This window comes from Gadus chalcogrammus, chromosome 8 (assembly GCF_026213295.1).
Source record: "Gadus chalcogrammus isolate NIFS_2021 chromosome 8, NIFS_Gcha_1.0, whole genome shotgun sequence".
In the NCBI taxonomy this organism is placed as follows: Eukaryota; Metazoa; Chordata; class Actinopteri; order Gadiformes; family Gadidae; genus Gadus; species Gadus chalcogrammus.
Window position 1 is genome coordinate 12,986,181 of NC_079419.1, and position 23,276 is coordinate 13,009,456.

The 23,276-nt window shown below is 47.3% G+C and overlaps 4 protein-coding genes across 10 annotated transcripts in view; 1 reads left to right on the forward strand and 3 right to left on the reverse strand.

Annotated features, from left to right (window-relative positions):
- Window positions 1–4,314: 4,314 nt before the first annotated feature.
- Window positions 4,315–8,435, reverse strand: selenop2 (selenoprotein P2). Of its 4 annotated transcripts, none has more exons than XM_056597548.1 (5): window positions 8,344–8,435; window positions 7,050–7,300; window positions 6,674–6,886; window positions 6,238–6,346; window positions 4,315–6,017 (listed from the first exon to the last, which is right to left on the reverse strand). In XM_056597548.1, exons 2-5 carry the CDS (start codon window positions 7,271–7,273, stop codon window positions 5,790–5,792), a joined length of 774 nt encoding a protein of 257 aa, XP_056453523.1. In that variant the 5' UTR covers window positions 7,274–7,300; window positions 8,344–8,435; the 3' UTR covers window positions 4,315–5,789. The 4 variants fall into 4 exon arrangements, with proteins under 4 accessions (XP_056453523.1, XP_056453521.1, XP_056453525.1 ...); XM_056597546.1 differs by having other exon boundaries at window positions 7,050–7,303; XM_056597550.1 differs by having other exon boundaries at window positions 8,313–8,361.
- Window positions 8,436–9,102: 667 nt separating this feature from the next.
- On the reverse strand, window positions 9,103–12,917 carry si:ch73-382f3.1 (uncharacterized protein LOC100151273 homolog). Its single transcript, XM_056597502.1, has 4 exons — window positions 12,311–12,917; window positions 11,634–11,793; window positions 11,206–11,390; window positions 9,103–10,910 (listed from the first exon to the last, which is right to left on the reverse strand). Exons 1-4 carry the CDS (start codon window positions 12,458–12,460, stop codon window positions 10,494–10,496), a joined length of 912 nt encoding a protein of 303 aa, XP_056453477.1. The 5' UTR covers window positions 12,461–12,917; the 3' UTR covers window positions 9,103–10,493.
- Window positions 12,262–18,004, forward strand: toe1 (target of EGR1, exonuclease). Of its 4 annotated transcripts, none has more exons than XM_056597495.1 (9): window positions 12,262–13,311; window positions 13,408–13,561; window positions 13,803–13,843; window positions 13,961–14,057; window positions 14,779–14,937; window positions 15,127–15,240; window positions 15,482–15,630; window positions 16,086–16,248; window positions 16,457–18,004. In XM_056597495.1, the coding sequence occupies exons 2-9, from the start codon at window positions 13,448–13,450 to the stop codon at window positions 17,219–17,221; spliced, it is 1,602 nt and encodes a 533-aa protein (XP_056453470.1). In that variant the 5' UTR covers window positions 12,262–13,311; window positions 13,408–13,447; the 3' UTR covers window positions 17,222–18,004. The 4 variants fall into 4 exon arrangements, with proteins under 4 accessions (XP_056453470.1, XP_056453473.1, XP_056453471.1 ...); XM_056597498.1 differs by having other exon boundaries at window positions 12,262–12,623; XM_056597496.1 differs by having other exon boundaries at window positions 12,263–13,199.
- tesk2 (testis associated actin remodelling kinase 2) overlaps window positions 17,439–23,276 on the reverse strand; it is a 37,240-nt gene continuing 31,402 nt past the window's right edge. The window contains exons 12-13 of the mRNA XM_056597494.1: window positions 20,103–20,663; window positions 17,439–19,859 (exon numbers count right to left, since the gene is read on the reverse strand). Coding sequence (XP_056453469.1) covers window positions 19,396–19,859; window positions 20,103–20,663 — 1,025 coding nt within the window. The 3' untranslated portion in view covers window positions 17,439–19,395. The remainder of the gene's footprint in view (window positions 19,860–20,102; window positions 20,664–23,276) is intronic.

Consider the following 23,276-nt stretch of genomic DNA (forward strand, 5'->3'; position numbering starts at 1 on the left):
TTCTTTCACTCTTTCCATCGCTCATCCACCTCTCACTCTGTGTCCTCTCCCTGGAAATGTCACTTACTCACACACACACGCACGCACGCACGCACGCACGCACACACACACACACACACACACACACACACACACACACACACACACACACACACACACACACACACACACACACACACACACACACACACACACACACACACTGCTTTGTGTGAAATGAGCCTGGGAACAGTAGAAGCGGCAGGGAGGGTGAGCAGGTACTTGACGGCGGCGGTTTGACCTTGGCGGATACGCAGAGTGCCGACTGGTAGATAAGATAGCACTGAGGATAAGATAAGGCCCGGGGTAAGATAAGACCCAGATAAGATGTACTTTAACCGGCTCCCGGCCCAAAGGTACCGGGTTTGAACCCCCTCGTCCGCGGCCCCACCTGAGAAAGAGGCCTAGCCACCCCCTGCTCCTTAATGACCTGTCACTGAAGGCACTGTGAGTGGCTTTGGAGAACAGCGTCGGCTAAATGACTAAATAATAAATCGTAGAGGGAGCAGAGAGTCGACAGTAAGCAGTAGGCAAACAAGAGGCCATTAGTAAGACTCCCAGGTATGTAGCACGGGTTTGCTGTGATTGAACAGCGAATGTACAAACTGGCCCACGACTGTGTTTTGCTGCAATCTCCTCTCTTCTTATCCTTCTCTTCTAATTTCGCTGCAATTGCCACATTGAGCTTTCTGCTCGTAACCCCCCCCGCCCCCCCCACACACACACACAAAGAAAAAGAAAACACTCAACAGAGAGGGAGAGACAGAGTAGCAGCAAGAGAGATATAGCAGACGAAAGAGAAGGAGATAGACAGAGAGATAGTGAGGTATAGACCTAGAGAGAGAAGTATAGAGACATAGAGAGAGGGAGAGAGAGAGACAGAGAGAGAGAGAGGGATCGACTGACAGAGAGGGAGATAGAGAGGTTGAGACCGAGGGAGGGAGCTTAAGAGACAGGAGAAAGAGGTATAGAGACAGAAGGAGAGGTATAGAGACAGACAGACAGACAGAGAGAGAGAGAGAGAGAGAGAGAGGGAGACAGTCCCTGTCTGATTAGAGTAGCTTGGCGTGGTGAAGGGCTCTCCTAGGGGGGATTTCTACGGACCCTTGTTAACCCTCTTGGAGGAACAAGCCAGTGTGGTTCAGCCTCAAGCACCCTCAGCACACCCTGGCAATCATGCTACATCCATCCACCCCCCCCCCCCCCCCCCCCCCACACACACACACACACATGCACGTAGAGACGTGCACATACTATATAGGCAAACCTAGTCCGTCCCCGCTTTATTTCCCTCCTTAAGACTCATCTTTACAAAATGGCTTCTACTATGTCATGCTATTACTGCATACTGTCTATTATATTATGATTTAGTACTGTTTTTAGTGTGTTTAACTGTTAGTGTGTGGACAGTCTTATTATGTATTTTATTCTGGTGGCATTATATTGTTCGGTAAAATCCTTTGGAATCTGCTTTGAGGTGCTATACAAGTAAAGTAATAATTAATTTCATAATTATTGATATTATATTTATTATTGTTATATATATGTTGTGGATGGAATCTTTATGCCTCTTTGGGTCAGGTAGAGGCATAAAGAAATACAGATGGTGGTTAACGGTTCATTGTGTTAATGAACGAGCTGTAAAGCATGTTGTGTTGTAGTGTCAACTCATGCGTGGGTCATGCATGTATACAGCGTACGTTTGAACATGTGACTGTATCCTGGTCTGTGATTGGGTCCTTCCATGGGGCCAGAGAGTAGGTGGTGTGCTTTTAGTGACTCCCTCCCCCCCACCCAACAACTCCCTCCAACTGATTTTTCAATTGCATTTTCATCAAGCTAGTCATCATCACTGTTGCTTTAAAATCCCTTGTTAAAGCAAGTGAATGGAATAGATGTATAGATTGATTGATGCAAAAGATTCCTTCATGGTTGATGTACGTTGTAGTGTTGCATTTAGAAGTAGTTAGAGCTACCAACTACCAACATTCAAGATATTTTTCTCATGCCTTCGCCTATTTAAATATTCTGATTGCATTTGTTTGCTTGTGTTTTATGTGTATGCTAGTAAAAGACACAAGACGCACCAACTGTTGTGGGTTGGTGTGTTCAAGTGTCAATCTCATAAAAATGGGGACTCTGAATGATGGGCGGGGTTTCCCTCTAACAGAAGAGGAGGGGCTTAAGGCTGATTGGATCTCACAGCTCATAAGCTAACGACAACAGGAAGCAGCCAAGCGTCTCAGAAAGCAATTAGATAGAGAGGAGGAGGAGGGGAGTGAGGGGGGAACCACGAAGGGAGGAAGAGAGGGGGAGGTCTGGGTGGGATTTATTTCAATTTGGCAGAAGCCCTAGTCTCTATCCCCCTTAATGACATGAGGGGGAAGGGGATGACACAGATAGATAGCCAGATAGATAAAGATAAAGACAGACAGAGCGACAGACAAACGGAGGAGGACAGAGAGACGGACTGATAGATAAACAGACAGATAGTTAGACAGAACGATAAATAAATAGATTGACAGACAGACATGAAGGACAGACAAACAGGAAGATGGATAGAAAGCAAAGTGTGCGATGTCACATGACAACACACACTGGAACGTTCAAGCAAAGTGGAAACGAACGAACAACGAAAAACATTCAAGAAAAAGGTTGATTTATGCAAATGATGTGAATGCAACATTTTATAATTACAGACCACTGCTTCATAAATAGGGGCTCTCAGTCTGTTACCCAAAGCCTTTAGCCACAGCTAACAGACTCATAAAACATAAAACACATGATACAAACAGTGCCGTTATGTGTTGTTTGGGACATGGTCGGCATCCCCCCTGATCCACATTACACTCCCCCAGCCCCTTAGCTTTAACGAGCTGCTAATCTAATTTACTTTAATAAACACATTAGTCCTAATGAAGCTGCTGGGCTCTGGGCGGACTGCACATATGGGCCTATTGTTTCACAGCTAGCGCATAATCCATCTACACATATGGAGGTCCGCGGCCCTATGAAACACCCCATATATGTATATATATGTGTGTGTGTGTGTGTGTGTGTGTGTGTGTGTGCATGCGTGTGTGTGCTTGCGTGGATGCGTGTCTGTGGTCATTGCATCATTATGTGTGCAGCCACCCTCTCCACCATCCCGAACAGTCAATGTATAAAGTAATTACTAACTTCACCCCACCCCATCTAACAACGGACACGTAATGCGTGTTGACCCCCACACTACACACACACACACACACACACACACACACACACACACACACACACACACACACACACACACACACACACACACACACACACAGACACACACACACACACACACACACACACACACACACACACACACACACACACACTTCATTAGCGTCACCTCAGTACTGGTGATGTCACTCAGAGCCAACAGAAGCGAGGGCCCCAGAAGGCCCCCAGGGCCCTCTACCATGACAGGGGCCACAGAGTTGACCTATATATATTTATATACCCAGATATATATGCATGCATGTGTGTGTGTGTGTGTATTCATGAGCGCATGGGGCTGGGCTGACCAAGCACATGCACATTGGAGAGGGCAGATGGTGTGATGTAAGAGAGGTGTGCCCATGTTGGTGGGACATGCCCCCCTCCCACTTTATGTTATGACATGGACAAATGTCAATCAATCAATTAGTGATCCGTTTCTAACCCACCTGTCTGTCATTTAACGCCGTTCATCTAGATAGATAGATGGACAGACTCAATATCTATCTCCATCTAGCGCTATTCATATTACACTCTGTTTATCAATTTATTCAGTCCATCCATATATCTATCGTTCATACATTAATCTATCTATCCATAATCCATCTATCTCTCTTTCTCTAAGAATTCACATCTTTCTTATTTTACATGGTCGGGTTTCGGTCTCCATTATATAATGCCAGATATGTGGATTATTCACATGTGAATTATCCTGGACATTTTGGGGCCCTCATATAATCCCTCCTTCTTAAAAAATAAACTTGTGTGTGTGTGTTTGGCTGCTGTTACAACTAAAGCCCATGTTGAGTGATTGATAAAGTGCAATTTAATCTTTTTTAATCTAAGTCCTGCTCTTATGTTTGCGTGGACACACAGTTAACGTGTGAATTGACTGCTTCGTTGGGTACAATATACACAAATGTCGGTTGAAATATTGATCCTTAATCATTGAATATAAAAATATGTTCCATTAAATATATTCACCGTCATTGCCAGTGTCCCTGTTGTCTGTCCACCCGCTGGCAGAGAAAACAAGAAGAGGCTGTGAATTAGAAAACCACTAGCTGTTTTAATTGTTATTTCATCTCCACCTGTCCATAGACTGTAGGCCTACGCATGCGTATGACGGGTTTAACTTGAGGACTGTTGAGGAGCGGAAACTTGTCACCCGGTTAGCATAATTCAGGCTCTCTGTAATGATATAGCAGCCAATATGATCAAATTACCATTTTAATATAGAAAGTCTTTGGAGCGCGTCTCAATGTACACTTATTCCGTCTTCATTAATCCTAATGATTCGATTTTGACCAATTCAAATGCGTTTTTATTAGTTTTATCATGAACCCACCTTTTCCAGCCTCTCGTGGTATAATAGCCATTCTAGTCAATTGTACGATGGTTTGCGATAATCGTTAGTGTTAAATGTTCGTAAATAAAGATAGAAAAAAATCTAAAATAAGAAATGACAACCGACATTGAAATAAACGTTGTAAACACGACAGTGCTGCCCTCTAGCGGTCCCACTAGCGCAGCGACAACCAATCAATTAAGAATGGATTCCAAAAACTAAAAACGCGCAGGCCTGTTTGAATATGGATATACAACTTAACCCATAAGGATTAATGACAGAATGCAAAATGAAAAAAAAACATAGGCTTCTTTAAAATGTCGGCATATTCGACATTCAATTATTTGATTGAATGTTTGATAAGGAGATAAAGCAAAATAGGATGATGTACCAAAAGTAGGAATTTCCTGAGACTAGTTGAAGCAACAACAATATTCATTTGCAACATAAATGGCTTCAAAATAAACTAAATAAAACACATACATTTTAATATGAATACAATCTTTACCAACCACTTGGCACTTTATATTTAGCAAGTGTAATTACAGAATGGGAAAACACAATTTCGAGATGAAGCTACTTGTATTTACAAATTATAACTCTTAAAATATATAATTAATCTTGACCATTGGTGTTCTATTTGGACACAGGATAGTTATTTTACTGAGGTTTTGCTCTGTTTAGGTCCAGAGACCCTCCATGACTCGTAGCTTTAGCTCACATCTAGGCTAGCTCCTGTCTCTCTCCACACATCAATCTACAGACTCCTGTCAGCAGGTTTAACATGGTAGACTTCATTAATGGAAGAGAGAACTGAAGACAGGCCTGAATGCTGCTGAACCCAGACAGAGGAGGGAGGATCTGGGCACAAATAGGAACAATAGCCACCGGCAAAACTGCCATCCATTACCCAGTAACACTAGCAACGTCAATATTAACCAATTTTGTTGTTTAATTTCCATACGGTTCTTTGCAAAGACCTATTTTAATGTTTGTTATTTTTGTGAAAGAAGAATATAGAGGGTTGTATTGTGGGAAAAATATTATTTGATGAAATGCACCATGACCATACAAGAAAACACATCGTCATCATTCATTTTCCTGATGATTGTGATTATGATTGTGATTTTAAGAAAGATTGGGATTTTGACTATGATCGATGTATTGAGGAATGATTTTGATGAGGAATATGAGTGTGATTCATATGGTCAAATTTATGAGGATGATGCTGTTGCTGCTGCTGATGATGATGATTGTGATGATGATGATGAATATGAGGAGGCTGATGAGAAGGAAGTGTAGTGTCTCTGTCGGCTGTGTGGTTACTGTTCATTGACATCTTTGTTTGATTCCTCATTGAACCACTGAGGAAGGTCTCCTTGAATGGGATCAAATACCACATGTCAACAGGGTCACATGTAAAGTATATTATTATTATTAGTTAAATATTTTTTTTTATTATTTCAAATCAGTGTGTGCGTGTGTGTGTGTGTGTGTGTGTGTGTGTGTGTGTGTGTGTGTGTGTGTGTGTGTGTGTGTGTGTGTGTGTGTGTGTGTGTGTGTGTGTGTGTGTGTGTGTGTGTGTGTGGGAGACTAACAGTGCAGTTGCAGATGTCTTTGAGGGAGGTGGCCCTCACGGCTGCCTCAACGTAGGGCTGGGTGAGGAAGCTGTAGGGTAGCACAATGTGGAAGGTCAAGAGACCACACCTGTGCATAGGGGGAGGGAGTGAGAGAGAGAGAGAAATACATTTGATTGTGGTCTGACAGCAAAGCTAAATAGCGAAATGTATTGACTACAATATAGAAAATGTACTTTGAAATGTAAATTGAAATGGATTTTCTTTTTCTAATCAATTGGCACTTTCCTTTTGACCTATTGTACACCTTCCCCTTCCTGTTTACCTTAGGTACACCAGGAAGTCATTGCCCATCAACTTTCTGTTTACGTGTCATACACCAGGAAGTCATGACGCGTCCACTTCCTGTTTACCCGATGTACACCAGGAAGTCATGACGCCTCCACCTCCTCTTTACCTGTCATACACAAGGAAGTCGTCTTTGTCTCCGTCGAGGATCTCCCAGACGTCGTCCTGTAAAGGGCCCTGCTGGTAGACGGGGACGTTAGGGGGGGCCCTCCTCTTCAGCTCCCAGTACATGGCCCGGGACTGGAACTCGCGCTCGTTCACAATCATGAACGCCACGTCGGTCAGGTTGCTGAGGCTCAGCTTTTCACGCAGGTGTCCAATCCTCAAGAAGAGTCACAATAATAGTCAAAGAGGAATTTGCCTAATAAGCTGTTTTTGTGATTTCACAAAGCAATAACGCGGGGGGCTTTGTTTAACAATAGGTTTCGAAACGTTTGATAAAAATACAAAGCTCTAGAAATGCATCATTCATGATCTCAGCTTACTTGGACGCCTGTGTGAGACAGAACTGTCAGCTGGCCTTCAGCAGCGCCACAACAACTACATTTCCCAGCAGCTCTGGCATGGGTGCTATTCCTCCCACCTCCCAATGGGGGGCAGGCTTGCAGATTCTGGAAGGGTCGCTGTCCCCTTCCACCAAAAGGACTGCTGCGGCCCACAGTAGACCAGGAAGACTGGCTCCCAGCCACAGGGGCAGGAGACACCTCATCCTTTCTGCGCAGGACACTAGAATAGGCTGCTGAGCACCAACAGGGCCAAAGTTAAACATGTGTTATGCACAGGGCATTAGGAGCAGGAAGGGGTTAGAGCGCGTCCAGATTGAGGGGGGTGGTACTGAACCTAGGACCTTTGAGCTTCTATCATGGATAGGTAAGGTAACCCTAAATACTGTATATACATCTGTCAATCTCTTTCTCTGTTGCCATCATCCATGGATCAATGACTACATCAGTGGCTAGTTTAACCGATTGCGAAAACCATAAAATAACTAAGTTTAACCCCTGAATGAGACACAGCTTGCTGTAGTTAACCGAGTGGCTTTGACAGTGTCTGGAGGCTAATACACAACAGAAACACAACACAAACACACGTGATTCTAGGGGCCCTCCTCCTGGCTTCCAGCCTAAATCCATCAGCTTGCCAGCAGGAACACACAATCAGCAAGCAGGCAGAGCTTTAGCCTGGCTGCCTGGGCTGATTCCGTCTGATGCGGAACTAATTAAAAAGTAAAACCACCATTGTCTTTGCCCTCCCGTGTGGAACGCGGCCCAGACATGAACCAGTTAGAGGTGGAACAACGAACGGAAGGACAGACAGACGGCAGGATGGATTAAGAATCTAAGGAGTGGGTGGAGGTTTGGGAGAGAGGGCCGAAAGACGATTTGCAGATAAATGTTGAGAAGGATTATGAAATGATATGAACAAATAACAGCACATATGTTGAATACTCAAACAAACTTCACATGAACCACTGACCAAATGTTTCCTGACCCGCTTAAGTTCACACATTAATTTGACACACAAAGCAAATCTTGCGACCCTTTCTCTCTCTACAGATAGCAAATAGACAATTAATTTATAGATATATTCAGATATTCATAATTCAAGGTTTTTAGAGTTTTTAAATCAATCCCATCGTGATCCCTGAGAAAACACCACGTGTATGTAGTATGAAAATATTTTCTCCTTCAATGCAGTTACAGGCGAAGAATTGGATCAAAGCTGAATAGAACAATAATAACTCTTACTGTATGTGTATTGAAACAGATCCTCACTGACCTGTGTGTTGTGTCTCCTGCTCTGTCACCAATAAACACGGGCGGGACCACTGGTTGGTTTTAAGCCCTTTTCGGGGTGTGTAGGGAGGCGGGGGGGGGCTGAAAGAGGGAGAGCGGGAGAGAGGGGGAGAGAGAAAGAGATGATTAAGCAGACAGCAAACAGACAGACAGCAGTGAATTTGTCCAACATTATTGTATTCTGGACATCCCAACAACCTACATAGATAACATGCTATTAACAATCCCAAATATTGCACAATTAAGTACGGTTTTACGTTTTTTTTTTAATTCTGACCAGGTCCACATCGCCATTTTGCCTGTGTGTTTTGGATGAATGCTGTGGTGTCAAACGTTTTTGTTTGACCTTTGACTCAATTGTAAAGCTCTGTTTGAGCAGAGAGAGATGATAACCACTCCATCAGCGTTCTCCCCTGTTGATACTGTTGAACATTCAGTACATCCAGCAAGCCAGGCGTTGGACAAGCCCAGCAGTAAGGCGCAGGACCTAGTTAGATAGGAAATCTTTAAGGACCTTGGCTAGAGCCAGGACCCCTGTCACAATCAGGTCCCCCTACACACACACACACACACACACAGGCACACAAACATTTAAAAATGGACCCTATTCTGGTGCAATGTTTGTCCTACTGCAAACAACATGAACTGATCGTTTGTGTAAGAGTAGGCGTGATAACAAGACAAACATACACTGTGAACCATCTTTGATGATAGTGCCAATCAGTGTGTGTGCCACACAAACACTAAAGGGGTTGAGGGTTGACGACATGCAATGCCAGGCCGGATGCCCAGCGGTCATTGTTCCAAATACCTGGTTTGTTTATGTCGATCAACTTCTAGTTTTAATTATTTTTCAGCAAGCAAGACGCTTCATTTGTATACATTAAGGTAAGGTCAATAAACTCGCTGACAAATCATTATTGGATTTTTTTAAATGTATTTATTGAAATTATCCAGTGACCGAATCTTTCAAACGCACACAACCTCATTACTCATATAAACCCCTAGAATCTCTGTAGATTGAACCACAAACCACTCAATCTTCATTCATCCAAGCTTGAATTTGTACTCAAATTCAAACGGTATCATTACAATCATTGAACATCTTTGATACTCCATCACAATTCATCTCAAAATCCATCAAACACACATTCTTATGTGATAGCAATGTATTGTTGATATTGGTGATTCAAGCATAAGCAAACACCAACACCAGATTGGGTACAAAGTCTTGAAATGAGTGAGAGAAAGCTTTTGCAACTGCTTGAAATGGCTGATTACCCCCAGGTAAGTACATTGATGTCCTTGTATTGCAAAATTTGAGCCCCACAGAAAATTGAAACCAGTGTTTCGGAAGTCAAAGGATACATTACGATACAGATTGCAATACAGTTCTTTCAAAATAATCGTATTTTCATATTTTGTCAGCAAAGCTTGCCAGATGATTAAAACTATATTACTCAACAATGTTAGGTGAGAAGCCAAAAAAAACAAATGTGTCCCAAACATCACTGGTTGCCCAGTGAAACATTCACCACGTCTCCAACCTAACATCATCTCAGTCTCAGCAGTGACAACAACACGCCTTTGTGCAAATTAGACATGTAAACAAGCCCCACCTCCAACCGGAGGAACCTCCATAGCGTACTGGGAGGTTCAAGGTACAAGTGTGCTCTCAGCAGCAGCAGGCTCAGATCCTCGCCCCCTCTTAGCTCAGCCTTCCTTCTGATGGCAGTCGGCCCGGCCCATAGGCTATAGTCAGCTTCATAGTGCTAGTGTCCCACGCGTTCATTCAACAGCAACAATGGCAAGCGTGGCGCGCAGGAGCCATTCAGAACATGTTCACCTCCTGTCCAGGTTAGCGTAGTAGTTAGGGAGGTATGAGGCCAAGCAGCCCATCATCCTCAGCACCAAGCAGACCTGTCAGTCTGACGTAGAATCATGCCGAGGCCGGGACAGGCCTGAACAACAGGTTTGAAGCCTTACGTCATGTAAAGCCGAGAGTTTGCACTGTGACTCCTCAGCAAAACCCCTGTGTTCCGCTCTGCGTCTGAGAATCGAGGAACAACAAGGAGCCCTTCTCATCCTTTTTTAGCACCCGACACCGCAATAGTCTCTGAGCCGGTGCCTCTCTCAGGACAACACCCCTATGAGCTGGTCCACCACCCCGTCGTCATCCTCCTCTTCCTCCTCCCCGACCCCTCCCACCTCCGTGGGGCTGTAGGCCGAGGGCGGGGGCATCAGGCCCAGGCCCAGCTCCGCCAGCTCCTCGCAGCTGAGGTGCGTCGTCACGGTGATCTTGGTCTCCAGGCGGTTGCAGAGCGTGCGGTAGGACGGCAGCGGGTAGCCCGTCTCCCGCAGGTACTCGTAGCCCTTGTTGCCCACGGCGCGCCGCAGCTTGCCGGCCTTGGCGACCGTCTCCGGGGACCAGACGGCGCGGCGGGAGCGCTTGCTGAGCGACAGCGCGCGCACCTGGTCCTCGTACAGGAAGCCCTGCAGGCCCCGCTCCACGCGGTCCAGACGGAACAGCCGCTTCTTCATCTCGTCCAGCTGAGGGGAGGGAGAAGGGGGACATGGTGAATAGGCATCGTCTTTAGGACGGAGAAGAGAGACAGAGAGGGAGTCGGAAAACCTGAGTGAGGACTTTACGGGGAGCGAGAAGGGAAGGTGGAGAAGGCGAAGGGGAGTGGGGTAGAGGCAAACAAACCAGGGGTGGCAGTAGCGGGAAAGACAGAAGGGGGGAGATAGAGAAAAGAGGGAGGGAGAGAGAGAGAGACACCGAGGCAGACAAAAAAAAAGGGAGAGAGATATGGAAAGGGAGACGGGAGATATAGAAATGACGCACCTCCTTCCGCAGCCGGGCCGAGGTGTGCGTCTCCTGCTCCAGTCGCCTCCTGAGGAGCAGACACTGTTTGCAGTGGTGCGCCTCGCTGTGCCCCTCCGCCTCCTCCTCCTCCATCATCATCAGCATCCCGGGGAGAGGGGTGTGTCTGGCGTAGCCGTGCTCCTCAAAACCCAGCTCTCTCTCCACTGGAGCCCCAGAGCATGAACAGAGTGGGAACAACAACAGAACCATTTCAAACGACGTCTCATGTGTTTAGAAACATTTCAGACGTTTTTGGTCGACATTGAACGCTATGTTGGACACTATGTTGGACGCTATGTCCCAAACAATGACACAAACACAGCGGTGCACGGCGCTCTTAGAGGTTAGGCCAGAGAACGATGGTGGAACCGCTGGTTGCGTCACACAGCACTAATGAGTTGGCTGACCTGGTTCTGGCTTGAGAGGAAGCAGGAAGTGAGGTTGTGTGGTTGCAGGGTAGGGGGGCTCCTGGAGGCCGAAGAGAGTAGGGATAGCGTTGGGTCTTAACTTCCTGCCACCGGCAGGAGATCTCGCAACCTCCTCGAACTGGTTTGGCTCAAAATGGTCCTGAGGAGAAATGGAATTCATGAGGTGTTGTGAAGTGGCTAGGGCGTCCACAGCTGATCTCTGAGCAGGACGGCTAATCGCAAGCTGCTCCTTAAGGACATGAAGTTATATTCACTAGAAACACATTGGATAAAAGTGTCTGCTTAATACAAGTATATATTCTTACCCTGACTAAAACGTTTGATATCCATCTAGCAAAGGGCCGGTGGACCCTTCATATCACAGAGAAGATGTGAAACTATTCCTGTTTGATGGCTTTTGATTGCCAGTACAGAAGATCATGATGGAGAACCGTCCGCTCACAACTTCCAGGACTTGACATCCACAACACATGAACGGGATGTAAACATTGGGATTGTAGCTACATAACGCGTCATTCATTGCGACCCTCCCCCGTTTATGGCCCATGGCCTGCTTCAATCTTCAATGATGGTGATGTCATTGTGATTAAATGAATGTCTCCCCTCTGTAGGTGCATATCATTATTCGACATGATATATACAGTGGTCCCTCCTACCTGACACAGTCTGGAGTGAGGCGGCGGCTCGAAGTCTCGTCGGCAGTTCACGGCCCAGATCCTCCTGCGCTCCGCATCCTTCGGGAACCTGAACAGCTGCTTCCCTATGGTGGTGGAGTTGGAACAGTTCGGAGCCGAGCAGCCGCCCATGGTGGAGCCAGATCCAGGTCCAATGCTCTGGGTCTGCTCAATACAGAGCCAGAACCAGGTCCAAGGCTCTGAGTCTGCTCAAAACAGAACCAGGTCCAAGGCGCTGGTCAATACAGAGCCAGATCCAGGTCCAAGGCTCTAGTCAATACAGAGCCAGAACCAGGTAAGGCCCTGGGCTGGTCAACACAGAGCCAGAACCAGGTAAGGCTCTGGGTCTGGTCAACACAGCTGGGCTCAGTCTCTGAGCCAGTGTGTCAAGTTACTTTCAAGGGATAACAAGACGCACTATGTTGATGGCGTGAAATGCCAGCTTCGCTTAAACAAACGTCCTTGAGTTAACATATTTTAAAAGTTGTTAAAAGCCTGTCGTTTGAGATTATTAGGGAGGAAAAGATATGCTACTGACTTTGTTTGAGCCAAAATGGCGCACTCGTCCTCGACGGTTGGTTCTTAGTGACGTAGGGCATATGAATCGTCCATGTAAGCGCCTGTGTCAAAACTGTATTTCAAAAATAGAGAAATATATGACTATTGTTAATATGAATAAAAAAAAGAATGTATATATTTATTCTAAGAAAGAATTTATGAATTCATAGTTAACAAATACATGATTCAGCCTATACATAGTTATTTAACGTTTAGGATTTATGCCAGCTGCTTTTGGTTTCTAGCCACAGGACCCCGGAAAGCACGCTGCAGTGTTTACAGTTGCATGCTGCACTGTTAGGATTGAAGATAAGTAAGAAATGAAGGCTATTATTAAGATAATTACATTTATGAGTCTTCAGCCGGCCACCGATATCTTATGACTCTATACCATAGAGATCATCACTGACCAACTCGTTTTTAATGTACTAATATTACTTACGTTTTAAGGTTGGCTCCACTGACTGCCTCATGTATTTTGGTGTGAAAAGTTCATAATAATAATACTTCTCCAATTGAAGTTTACTTTAGAATTAGCAGCAAAGAGTTCCAAGGGCACCCATGGCGTCCTCGATGGTAGTTCCAGTCATCGATGTTCAGAATGATAATTTTAAAGAGCTGTGGCCTGCTATGGTGCTCGCCATCAAAACATCTTCCTTCATCGCCATCGATACAGTAAGTGGTGCCGATGTCAACCAAAGATACCTCTGTTAAAACTGCTTCTTTAAAATCCTATCCTTAGCTTTATAAGACTAATAATTGGTTGTGCACACATTTCACCGTTAGATTTTATTCTACAGATATTAGTCTACATTGCAGAGTTGTAAATAACTCAAATCAAGCCATATATATATATATATATATATATATATATATATATATATATATATATATATCGGTCTGCTTTTTCTTTCAGGAGCTGAGTGGTCTAGGAAACAGAAAAGCACTGCTGGCCGAGTGAGTTTCCCCTTTGCTCTTGTGTAGACCCTTCACAAAGTCCAACAATTAAGTGAGTGATCAAGGCACTGAACATTACCTTAAACTTGCATTTCTTCTCGTTGTGGTGTTTTACAGAAGCATCGAGGACCGCTACAAGGCCATATGTCACGCGGCCCGCTCTCGATCCATCCTCTCCCTGGGTATCGCCTGCTACAAGAAGCTCGACAGCAAGGTAAAAAACCTAGAGACTCATGCACACACACAGATAAAGAGTGGCAAACACACTTCTAGGTGTCTTGTGGTTTTTACTTACCTGTCTTTTACAGTCTATTCAATCTCCATCTCAAGTAATTATACATTTATGACGTTTTCAGTTGAATATCCTCGTTGGACACTTTGTCCCAAACAATGACACAAACACAGCCGTGCACGGCACTCTTGTGAACTGCTGGTTGTGTCACACAGCGCTAATGATTTGGCCTTCTTGGTTCTGGCTCAAGTGGAAGTGATGTCATGTGATGGCGGGGTAGGCGGGCTCCTTGTGATGTTTACTAACCTGTCTTTACCGGTCAGGAAGCTTATAGCTTCATGCTAACTACCCCAAAAGTATTCTAGTTAGTTTATCAATCCCTAATAACCAGTTAACCACTATGAGTGATTGATTAATGTCACGTTTAAATGCCTGTATTTCTAGAGTCTTAGTAATGAATGTGTACATCTCATATTTCCTGCTCTCTTGAGGAAGCTATTGAGACAGCAATTCAACATCATAACATATATTAGTGCTTCAGCGAGAATTTACCACCCTTAACAAAACAATCAATACAAAACATTCCCATCAATACAATCTCCTTCCGTAGGCATCTTGACATGAATGAAGATGGATCAGGTGTCGACGCCTGCTGTTATTCTTGTGATCCACCCTCTTAATACCTGCTGGTTTCCCCGGTCAGCCCGCAGACTCGTACCTGGTGCAGGTGTACAACCTGACGCTACTCTGCTCGGAGGAGTACATGATCGAACCCCAGTCGGTCCGCTTCCTGGTGCAGCACGGCTTTGACTTCAACAAGCAGTACGCCCAGGGAGTCCCCTACTGCAAGGGCAATAACAAGGTGGGCTCACAGGCAGACGCACGCACGCACGCACGCACGCACGCACGCATGCACACGCGCGCATTCAGTCTCTATAAACCAACAAACAAACTGAAATACAAGTTAGGACATCGTTTCAAGATACCTCAACTATTTGAGCAAACCATTGAGCTCTAATATATCCCTCTGTGTCTCTCTCTCTCTCCTCAGGGCGGGGCAGACAACCACGGGGTCAGCGTGAGGTCGTTGTTTACTGAGCTGCTCCGAGCCAGGAGACCCCTGGTGCTCCACAATGGACTCATAGACATGGCCTTCCTCTACCAGGTAATGTCTCTCTACCTCTCCTGTCCTCATTGGCCCTCCTCTGCAGTTCAGCACCGTAGCACCATCATATTACTGGGCTCCGGAGTAGTGGGTAGGAAGGTTGCTTTGGGTCGATCATTGCGATTAGTCTGCCGATGTCCGGCTACATGTCTGCAGTCTTCCAAACATAATGTTACATTGTGTGTATGTGTGTGTGTGTGTGTGTGTGTGTGTGTATGTGTGCGTGTGTGTGTGTGTGCAGTGCTTCTACTCCCACCTCCCCGACCGTCTCACCACCTTCACGGCTGACCTGTCTGAGATGTTCCCCGCCGGCATCTACGACACCAAATACGCCTCAGAGTTTGAGCTGCGCCAAACCGCCTCCTATCTGGAGTACGCCTACAAGAAGTGGTGGGTGCTGCTGCATGTGTTTGGTTGACTCGCGGTCGACTATTTATTGTATTATGTTGTGGTGTTTGCCGACCTTGGTTTCTTGTCATCTGATGGCGGGGGGGGGGGGGGTAGTCTAGTGGTGAGTATGTTTGATGCCCAGCTGGAAGGTTACATGTAGACACCGTTAAGCCTTAACCTCTACTTGCTCCCTATAAGCAAACATCTGAAGTCACTCTTTGTCGACTGACTAAAAAAATTGTACCGATAGTCAAATTCCACCTAAAATAATCTTCTGGGGAGGAAAGTGCTTGCTACTGAGGGTTACAGTCATCCACCAATGGGAAGGCAGAGAAATATTTCTGGAATTTGTGTAATATAGCCGCAGGCGAAAAGGGACCTCTCTCTCCTGTAAGTTTCTTGCCTCCGATCTAACTCTTCCTCACACCCTCGTTCCATCTCCCTCTCTCTCTCAGTAAACTGGACAACAGCCGGGGTGTGGAGGCTGGGGGCCCGGGGCCCCATCTGCTGATAGAGTTCTGTCATTACGGCGGCCACATGTCCAGCTATGTGGACTACAGAGTGTGTCCTGCCGTGGCCCCGTCCCCCGGACAGCAGGAGGTCTGCCAGCGCTTCTCTGTGAGTAGACACACGACTCTGCCTCTGTCTCTTTTACTACTCACTGCTTTTTCTGCTGTTCTATGCTTTGGAGCGTGGCTGCAGATAGAAACCTAGAGAATACAAAGTAGCCATTTGGTAAAGAAGTTAGAAAATGAGGGAATATTATGCAGATTGTGGCGGGGTCTATTTGTAGGTCGTCGTAGTAAACATGAGCGTTCACATGCAGGCGTTCGGCTGGTGCCCCGCCGGGAGCGAATGCACCTCCTCCCACGACACGGACCTGATCATCCTGCAGGACGAGAAGCTGGGGATGGACAAGAAGTCCAAGAGGAAGAGGAAGAGGGACAGGAGGGACAAGAGGAAGGGAGGAGCAGAAGGAGGAGGTGCAGAGGAGGAGCGAAAGGAGGAGGAGGAGGAGGAGGAGGACGAGGAGCTGAGGGCGAGCAAGATCGCCCACTTGGAACTGGACCCGGCCGACAGACCCTCTCAGGACGGGTCCATCGGGGACCCGGTAGCACGCACGGAGCCCCCTCCTGCGGAACTCACCGGAAACGGCTCGTGTGCGCTCCCTGACGACATCACAGACAAGGGCACGCCCGCCGTCGCCGAGCTGAAGAAAGAGAGTGTTACTGACGATGAGGCGAAGGCGGCGGCGGCGGCGGAGGCCAGCAGGAAGAGACTGGAGGGGGGCACGCACCGCGCCGGGTTCGACGCCTTCATGACGGCCTACATCTTCGCCTACGCCTGCGCCCTGGACGCCAGAGAGGACGGGAAGAAGAAGAAGAAGACGGAGGAGGAGAAGGACCGGGTTCTGCCCACCTGCTACAACAAGGTGTATCTGAGCGGGAAGGCCGCGCCCCTCCACATCGTGAAGAGCTCCTTCTCCAAGTCGTCCAAGGCCCACACCCTGAAGATGGAGCTGGTGTGGGGCAAGAGCCTGGCCAGCACCCTGCTGGAGGCCGGGCCGCAGCAGCAGAAGGACGGGGAGTAGCTGTGGGTCACACCAGAGACGGCTTGGGTTGAGAGGAGCCTTTCTGCTTCAGCGGGGAGGATGGTAGGGTCAACACAGGTGTGTTGATCATATAAATGAATGGGATTTAGGACCAATCCCATTTCTACCCCTTCCCCCTCCCCCTTGTTTTTAAGGGGGAAGGGGTAAGGGGTAGAAATGGGATTGGGCCTAAGGCCCAATCCCATTTCTACCTCTTACGCCTTCCACTTACGCCCTTCCCCTTACCCCATCAAAACAAGGGGTACGGGTAAGGGGTAGAAAAGGGATTAGACCTTAATGTTTGGTCTGTTCATTTAGGGGTCTGCTCCTTTGTTCTCTTGGGAGTGATGCACCGGTCGACGGTAGCAGAACCTGTACAGGGCGTTTTGTATCAGTCTTTGCTACGAGAATCTAAAAGCCGATTAGACCGCTACACAATTCTTTCCAGTCTGATTTTTTGTGTTTGAAATCTCCAATGTTTTGTATCTTAATATTTAGTGCGGCAACTTCATATTGCCGTTTCCTGTTATTTTATTTAGGAGAGAGTAATTACATTACAGATTTTCTCTGCATCAGGTTTATCATTTCAGAGAACATTCTTTACATGCTAAGCCTTTTTTAATGTCAACAGGAAACATCACGATATAAATGTTATTCAACCTCATTTTGGTCTTTTGCCTCAGTTTGTCCAAATGATGGACTTAAATAATAAACAGTCTGCCCTTTGTTGTTCTAAGTCCTCGTCACGCTTTAATAACTGCTGAAACATGATTGTGGACAATGGGTAAGTAAGTAAGTAAGGCGAATATAGAAGCAAGAAGCTCAACATTTATTGAAAACATGTATTCTTTATACACATTTCTTACACGTCTTTAATATAAACTGTGCTTTGGTTTACTTGAATTCTGTTACATTTAAACGAAAGCAGACTAGCATGAAACCAGGAGATAAGGGTTCATAATCTAATTAACATCTCAGTCACCATTCATGGAAGTCAGGTCAACAACAAATCATTTACACATACACATAGTAAGACGTTTAGAACAGTTTGTCATAAATACAAAAAAATAGAACATCTGAATACATTTATGCATAGAAATGTAGTGATACGATTATTAACAGTCGGCATTAAGTGCAATTAGTTTGCCCATCGAATAAGTCAACAGAATTGGAAAATTGCCAATCGAAGGAAGCCCTTAAGTAGAGAATCTGGACCTGAAAGTGCTTGAATTAAACCAATAATTTAAACTAACCCTGAAAATGTCCCCACTGAAGATTGACAAAAGTAATGTATATAAGAACGAATCAAATGAATACTACTCGGCAGTAGTTATTTTAGTTCCGTTTCCTGAAAGTGTCATTGGCTGGTTTTACTGGGACATGAGATTAGACATTAGGCCTCACCAGACATAACGCAATCACACTTGAGCTGCTATAGAGGAAATAGACCAGAGTAGTCGCAACCGATCTCCGACCTTCTAGGAGCATGCATCTCTAACAGATCAAAAGATGTATGGATCTATGAAGCCCAAGAAATATCTTCATATAAAAGCCCATTTATATGCATGTATTATTTTTTTAACTATTGATGAGTTATAAAGTGATTTGGGTTTGGTTTCTTTTTCAGTTAAATTTCAAGCAGATTCTCTGAGTAAGAAACAACGTTAAAAAGGACAATATTAATTAAGTACCAAAGACTGGTTCAGGCCACACACACACACACACACACACACACACACACACACACACACACACACACACACACACACACACACACACACACACACACACACACACACACACACACACACACACACACACCGAATACAAACCATTTAAGAAGAGAAACAAGAGAAATCTACATCGGTCCTCGTTAAATATACACACCCCTTTTTCAGGAAGAAAATAATCTCGAGTATATGGATCATGTTTCCAACGTGTGTGTCCCACCCTGAACACCGTTAATATAGATCCCAGGGGGATCTGGTTCCAGACTACATCCGGTGTGCTTCACTAACTCTCCTCTCGGACTCCCGCCACGGCCCATCAGAGGTCCCCGTGTGGAAGACGTGAGCGTGGCGCTCCCTCCCTTTTGAAATGCAAGCGGATGCTTCCCTCCTGCTCTTCAGCTCTCACTGTTCCTTTAAAATCCAGCTCCAAAGGCGACCATGTCCTCACAGCCCAGGCTGTTGGTCCTGGGGCCCCGGGCTCCCCTCAGGCCCCTGGGGGTGGGGAAGCGGGCCCCGGGGGGGGGGCGGCGGTAGCAGGTTGTCCACGGGCCCCTGCGGCGTGAGCGTGTGCGTGAGTTCGTTCATGGGGCAGCCGCCCTCCCCTTGCTCCGCCTCTTCCTCCCCCCGGCTGCTGGAGCAGTCCATGGCGTCCCTACCGTCTGTATGGCCGCTAGGCATTCTGGGAGACCAGGCAACCCCGAACACATTGTCCACCTGCCCCGCACTCTCTGCCGACGTCTTCCTCGACCGCCCCTCCTCCTCATCTTCCTCCTCCGTCCCCGCCGCGATTCGTGAGCGGAACGGCGGGATCTGGTCCACAGCGTATTTCTTGGCCCAGGCGTCCAGCGCTGCTCTCTGACGGACTTCATTTCCCAGAAGCAGCTGGGAGTCGGCCTTTGCGTTAGATGCTGTGGTCCCCGAGGGGAACCGGAAGAGGAAAAGGTCAACAGGTTAGTTTAAGCTGGAGTGGCGACCGACTACAACTTCATTGGAATAAATCAAACTAAATAATCAGTTTTTCGATCAATAATAATAAATAACTAATAATGATTCCCTATTGTCTACATCATTCCAATGGAACACATTTTAGGTAACACCAGCATCAAATCCCCCAGACTGAACCCAGAGAGGCTAAACATAGGCCGCCTCACCGGGGCTGTTGGCGGATGGCTGGGCCGTGCTGCTGTTTAGCACCGCGGCGGCGGCGCTAGCAGAGTTAGCTTGACCCGCCACACTGTGGAAGGCCTGCACCGGGGACAGCTGCGGAGAGGCGGGCAGCGACCGGCACTCCCGGCCCGGCAGCTGCTGCCAGCCGTAGGGGTCTTCAGGCTGGGGGAAGGCGGGCGGGGCCCCGGCCAGGGGGTGGGCGGCGGGGGGGAAGGAGCTGCCCTGGGGGGAGCGGAGGTCGAACATGTGCGAGAAGACGGAGCGGCTCGGCACGTCGAAGAACTTGATGCGGCCGCCCTGGAGGTCCTCGCGCGCGCTGAAGGGGTTGACCTTGTGGGGGTGGTGGGGGAGGTAGTCGGGGGAGGAGGGGGAGGGTGGCGGCTCGTAGTATGGGTCGTGCACGTTGACCTTGCGGGCGGCCTTGCGGGCGAAGATGTCCGACTGGCTGCGGCTGAGCCAGATGTTGCGGCGCGGCCGCGGGGACTTGGGCTGGATCTTGGCGCCGTGGAGGGCCAGTGGCCGCTTCATGCCCTGGGACTTCTCTTCTTAGAGAGAGGGAGGGAGAGGGGGAGGGGGGAGAGCAAGGGGAGGGAGAGTTAGACAATATAGTTGTCCTTCTGGAATTACAACACAAATGTTATAATGCAAACTGTTTTTCAGGAGATAAAGAAAACTTTCTGCGGGTTTTTGAATTCCATTACATAAGAGCACAAAGAACATTTTATACATATATATAATAAATAAATTCCATGTTGCCGATTCGAAAATAGCAACTAAATGAATGACCTATTGGGTACCAAACGCCAATTAAATTGGCCCTGCTTTCGCCTTGTATCTGCTCCTTTATACCGTGTCCCACCAGCAGAGGGCAGTGCAGGGTAAACACACACGAGCCGCTCCTTGAACCTCTGTTCCCTCAATGTATTCTATCATCTAGCGGTGAGGAAGACTTGGCATATTAAATAAAAGGACTCTAAAAATAGTGACTTGAACTTCATACAGCCGTGCTTGGCCCGAGGCAAACCCCGGAAACAAGCGAATTTCTGAGCGCATTCAACTTTAAAAAAAGGATCCAGATCATAGATACAAAGTAATATGCTGCAGGCCAGTACCAGACAAGCTTCAACCTCCCAACCCGGTTTTGATAGTTAGTTAAAAATAATTGATGTTGGCAATTTTTGTCTCAAGAGCAATGTCAATATTTGACATGGAAAAAGAACAAGAGAAAATATATTCTAAATTGTGTCATGAGCAATGAGGGTGGAATTAATTTCCAGGCCTCAGGTTGGGTGGTGGAGACGGCGACGGTGGAGACGGTGTTGTTATGTAAGGTCAACACCCCGCACAGTGACAAGCCTCCGGAAGTCCTGATCCTATCAGGTAAACAGAGGCGAGTGTGTGTGTGTGTGTGTGTGTGTGTGTGTGTGTGTGTGTGTGTGTGTGCTGCCTCTTGAGGGAAGAGCCAAGGGAAATACCTGCACACACACAAGCACTTACATATATGAAACAAACACACACACACTATCATGTAGAAACGAACAAGCACACACTCTCTATATTGATATTAACATATATACAAATACACGCTGACTAAATTCCCCAGCCTTTGCCGACCCAGCTGTGTGTGTGTGTGTGTGTGTGTGTGTGTGTGTGTGTGTGTGTGTGTGTGTGTGTCACAGTGCCATCGTCAGAGGGACCTACAGGCCTGCACCTCTGTCACTCTGCGCCCCTCAGCCTCTCAGCAGACACACGGCAGGAACAAACACAGCCCCGTTCTGTCAGTCTCCTTGGCGACGCGCACCCAAACACCAGCTAAACACGTGGGCTTCCTGATACCACCAGGTCACAGAGTAGCGTTTGTCGTTCCGGACCCCCCCCTTAATGAAGTGGTAGATCCCGTCCCCTCTGGACTCTGGCAGGCCAAATGGGACGTTCAATAACACAACGGGATTGTTTATGAACCAACTCTTCTTCTGCGCCGGAGGACAGCCGTGCGATGTTGACGTCGAGGTTTATGCGAGGCGTGTTTGCATGGTTCTAACGTGTCCCAGATGAGGACAAAGACAATTATCCAGTTTTGGTTGGACTATTCTGGCCTTTTCTCTTCTATATGGCCAGATGTGTCAAGAAATAATCGGAACCAATGGGTCAGCCTGGAATGACATCATCAATGCGATCCCACCCTATCCTTTTTGACTTCCCCAGTCATTCTCCAATTCATGCCCTCTTCTCCTTCTCTTCTCCTCTTTTCCTCCCTTCCGTCTCCTCGCCTTTTCAGCTCTTCTAATTCTTGTTTCCTTTTTAATCCGCCTCCTTCCACCCCCCCCCCCCCCCCCTCCCCCAGTGAGCTGTGCGTGGCTGTCAACATAAACAAGCCAGCTCCAGACCCCGGACAGCCCCAAGCAGACAAAGAAACGCACCCCATCTCTGGAGCTCCTCCCCTGGACCGAATGACCAGCGAGAGGGCGGGAGGGAGGTGTCGGGAGCCCCCCCCCCCCCCCCCGGAGGAGTCAGGGGACTGGGCCGGGAAAGCTGAGCTCAGGCCTGGTGAGGGGATGGTGCCTCTCGTTGTGGATTGTGTGTGGATGATGGTTGGTCAAAGCAGCCCAGGTCACCTGGGTTGGTGTGTAGCGTTGCCACGGTAACACACCCCTTGGGTGGCTGCCACACTCCACCTGGGTGACTTTACCTGGGCTCCTCCACACAGGGATGACGTCGGACGACCGGGTTTCTTGTGCAGAGTTTGCAGACAATGCTACATGAGCTGGTGCTCCATGTTGCCATGCAGGGAGTCTCTCCCCTGAGTGTGTGTGCGCTGATGGCCGAGTTAACCTGTGCACCTTGACGACTCACTGGGCAACAGCTGTGCAGCCTCACCCAGCCCCCGAGTCCAATCAGTCTGACTGGGGCCAGCTGAGGCTGCTTGAACCAGCCATCACACACACACACACACACACACACACACACACACACACACACACACACACACACACACACACACACACACACACACACACACACACACACACACACACACACACACACACACACACACACACACACTCCATACACATGATGTCAGCGTCTATGTGTGTGGGTGTGTCACATAACGATGCAGACCCGTCACGCCGGCACCAATGAGCCACGGACCGGGAGAG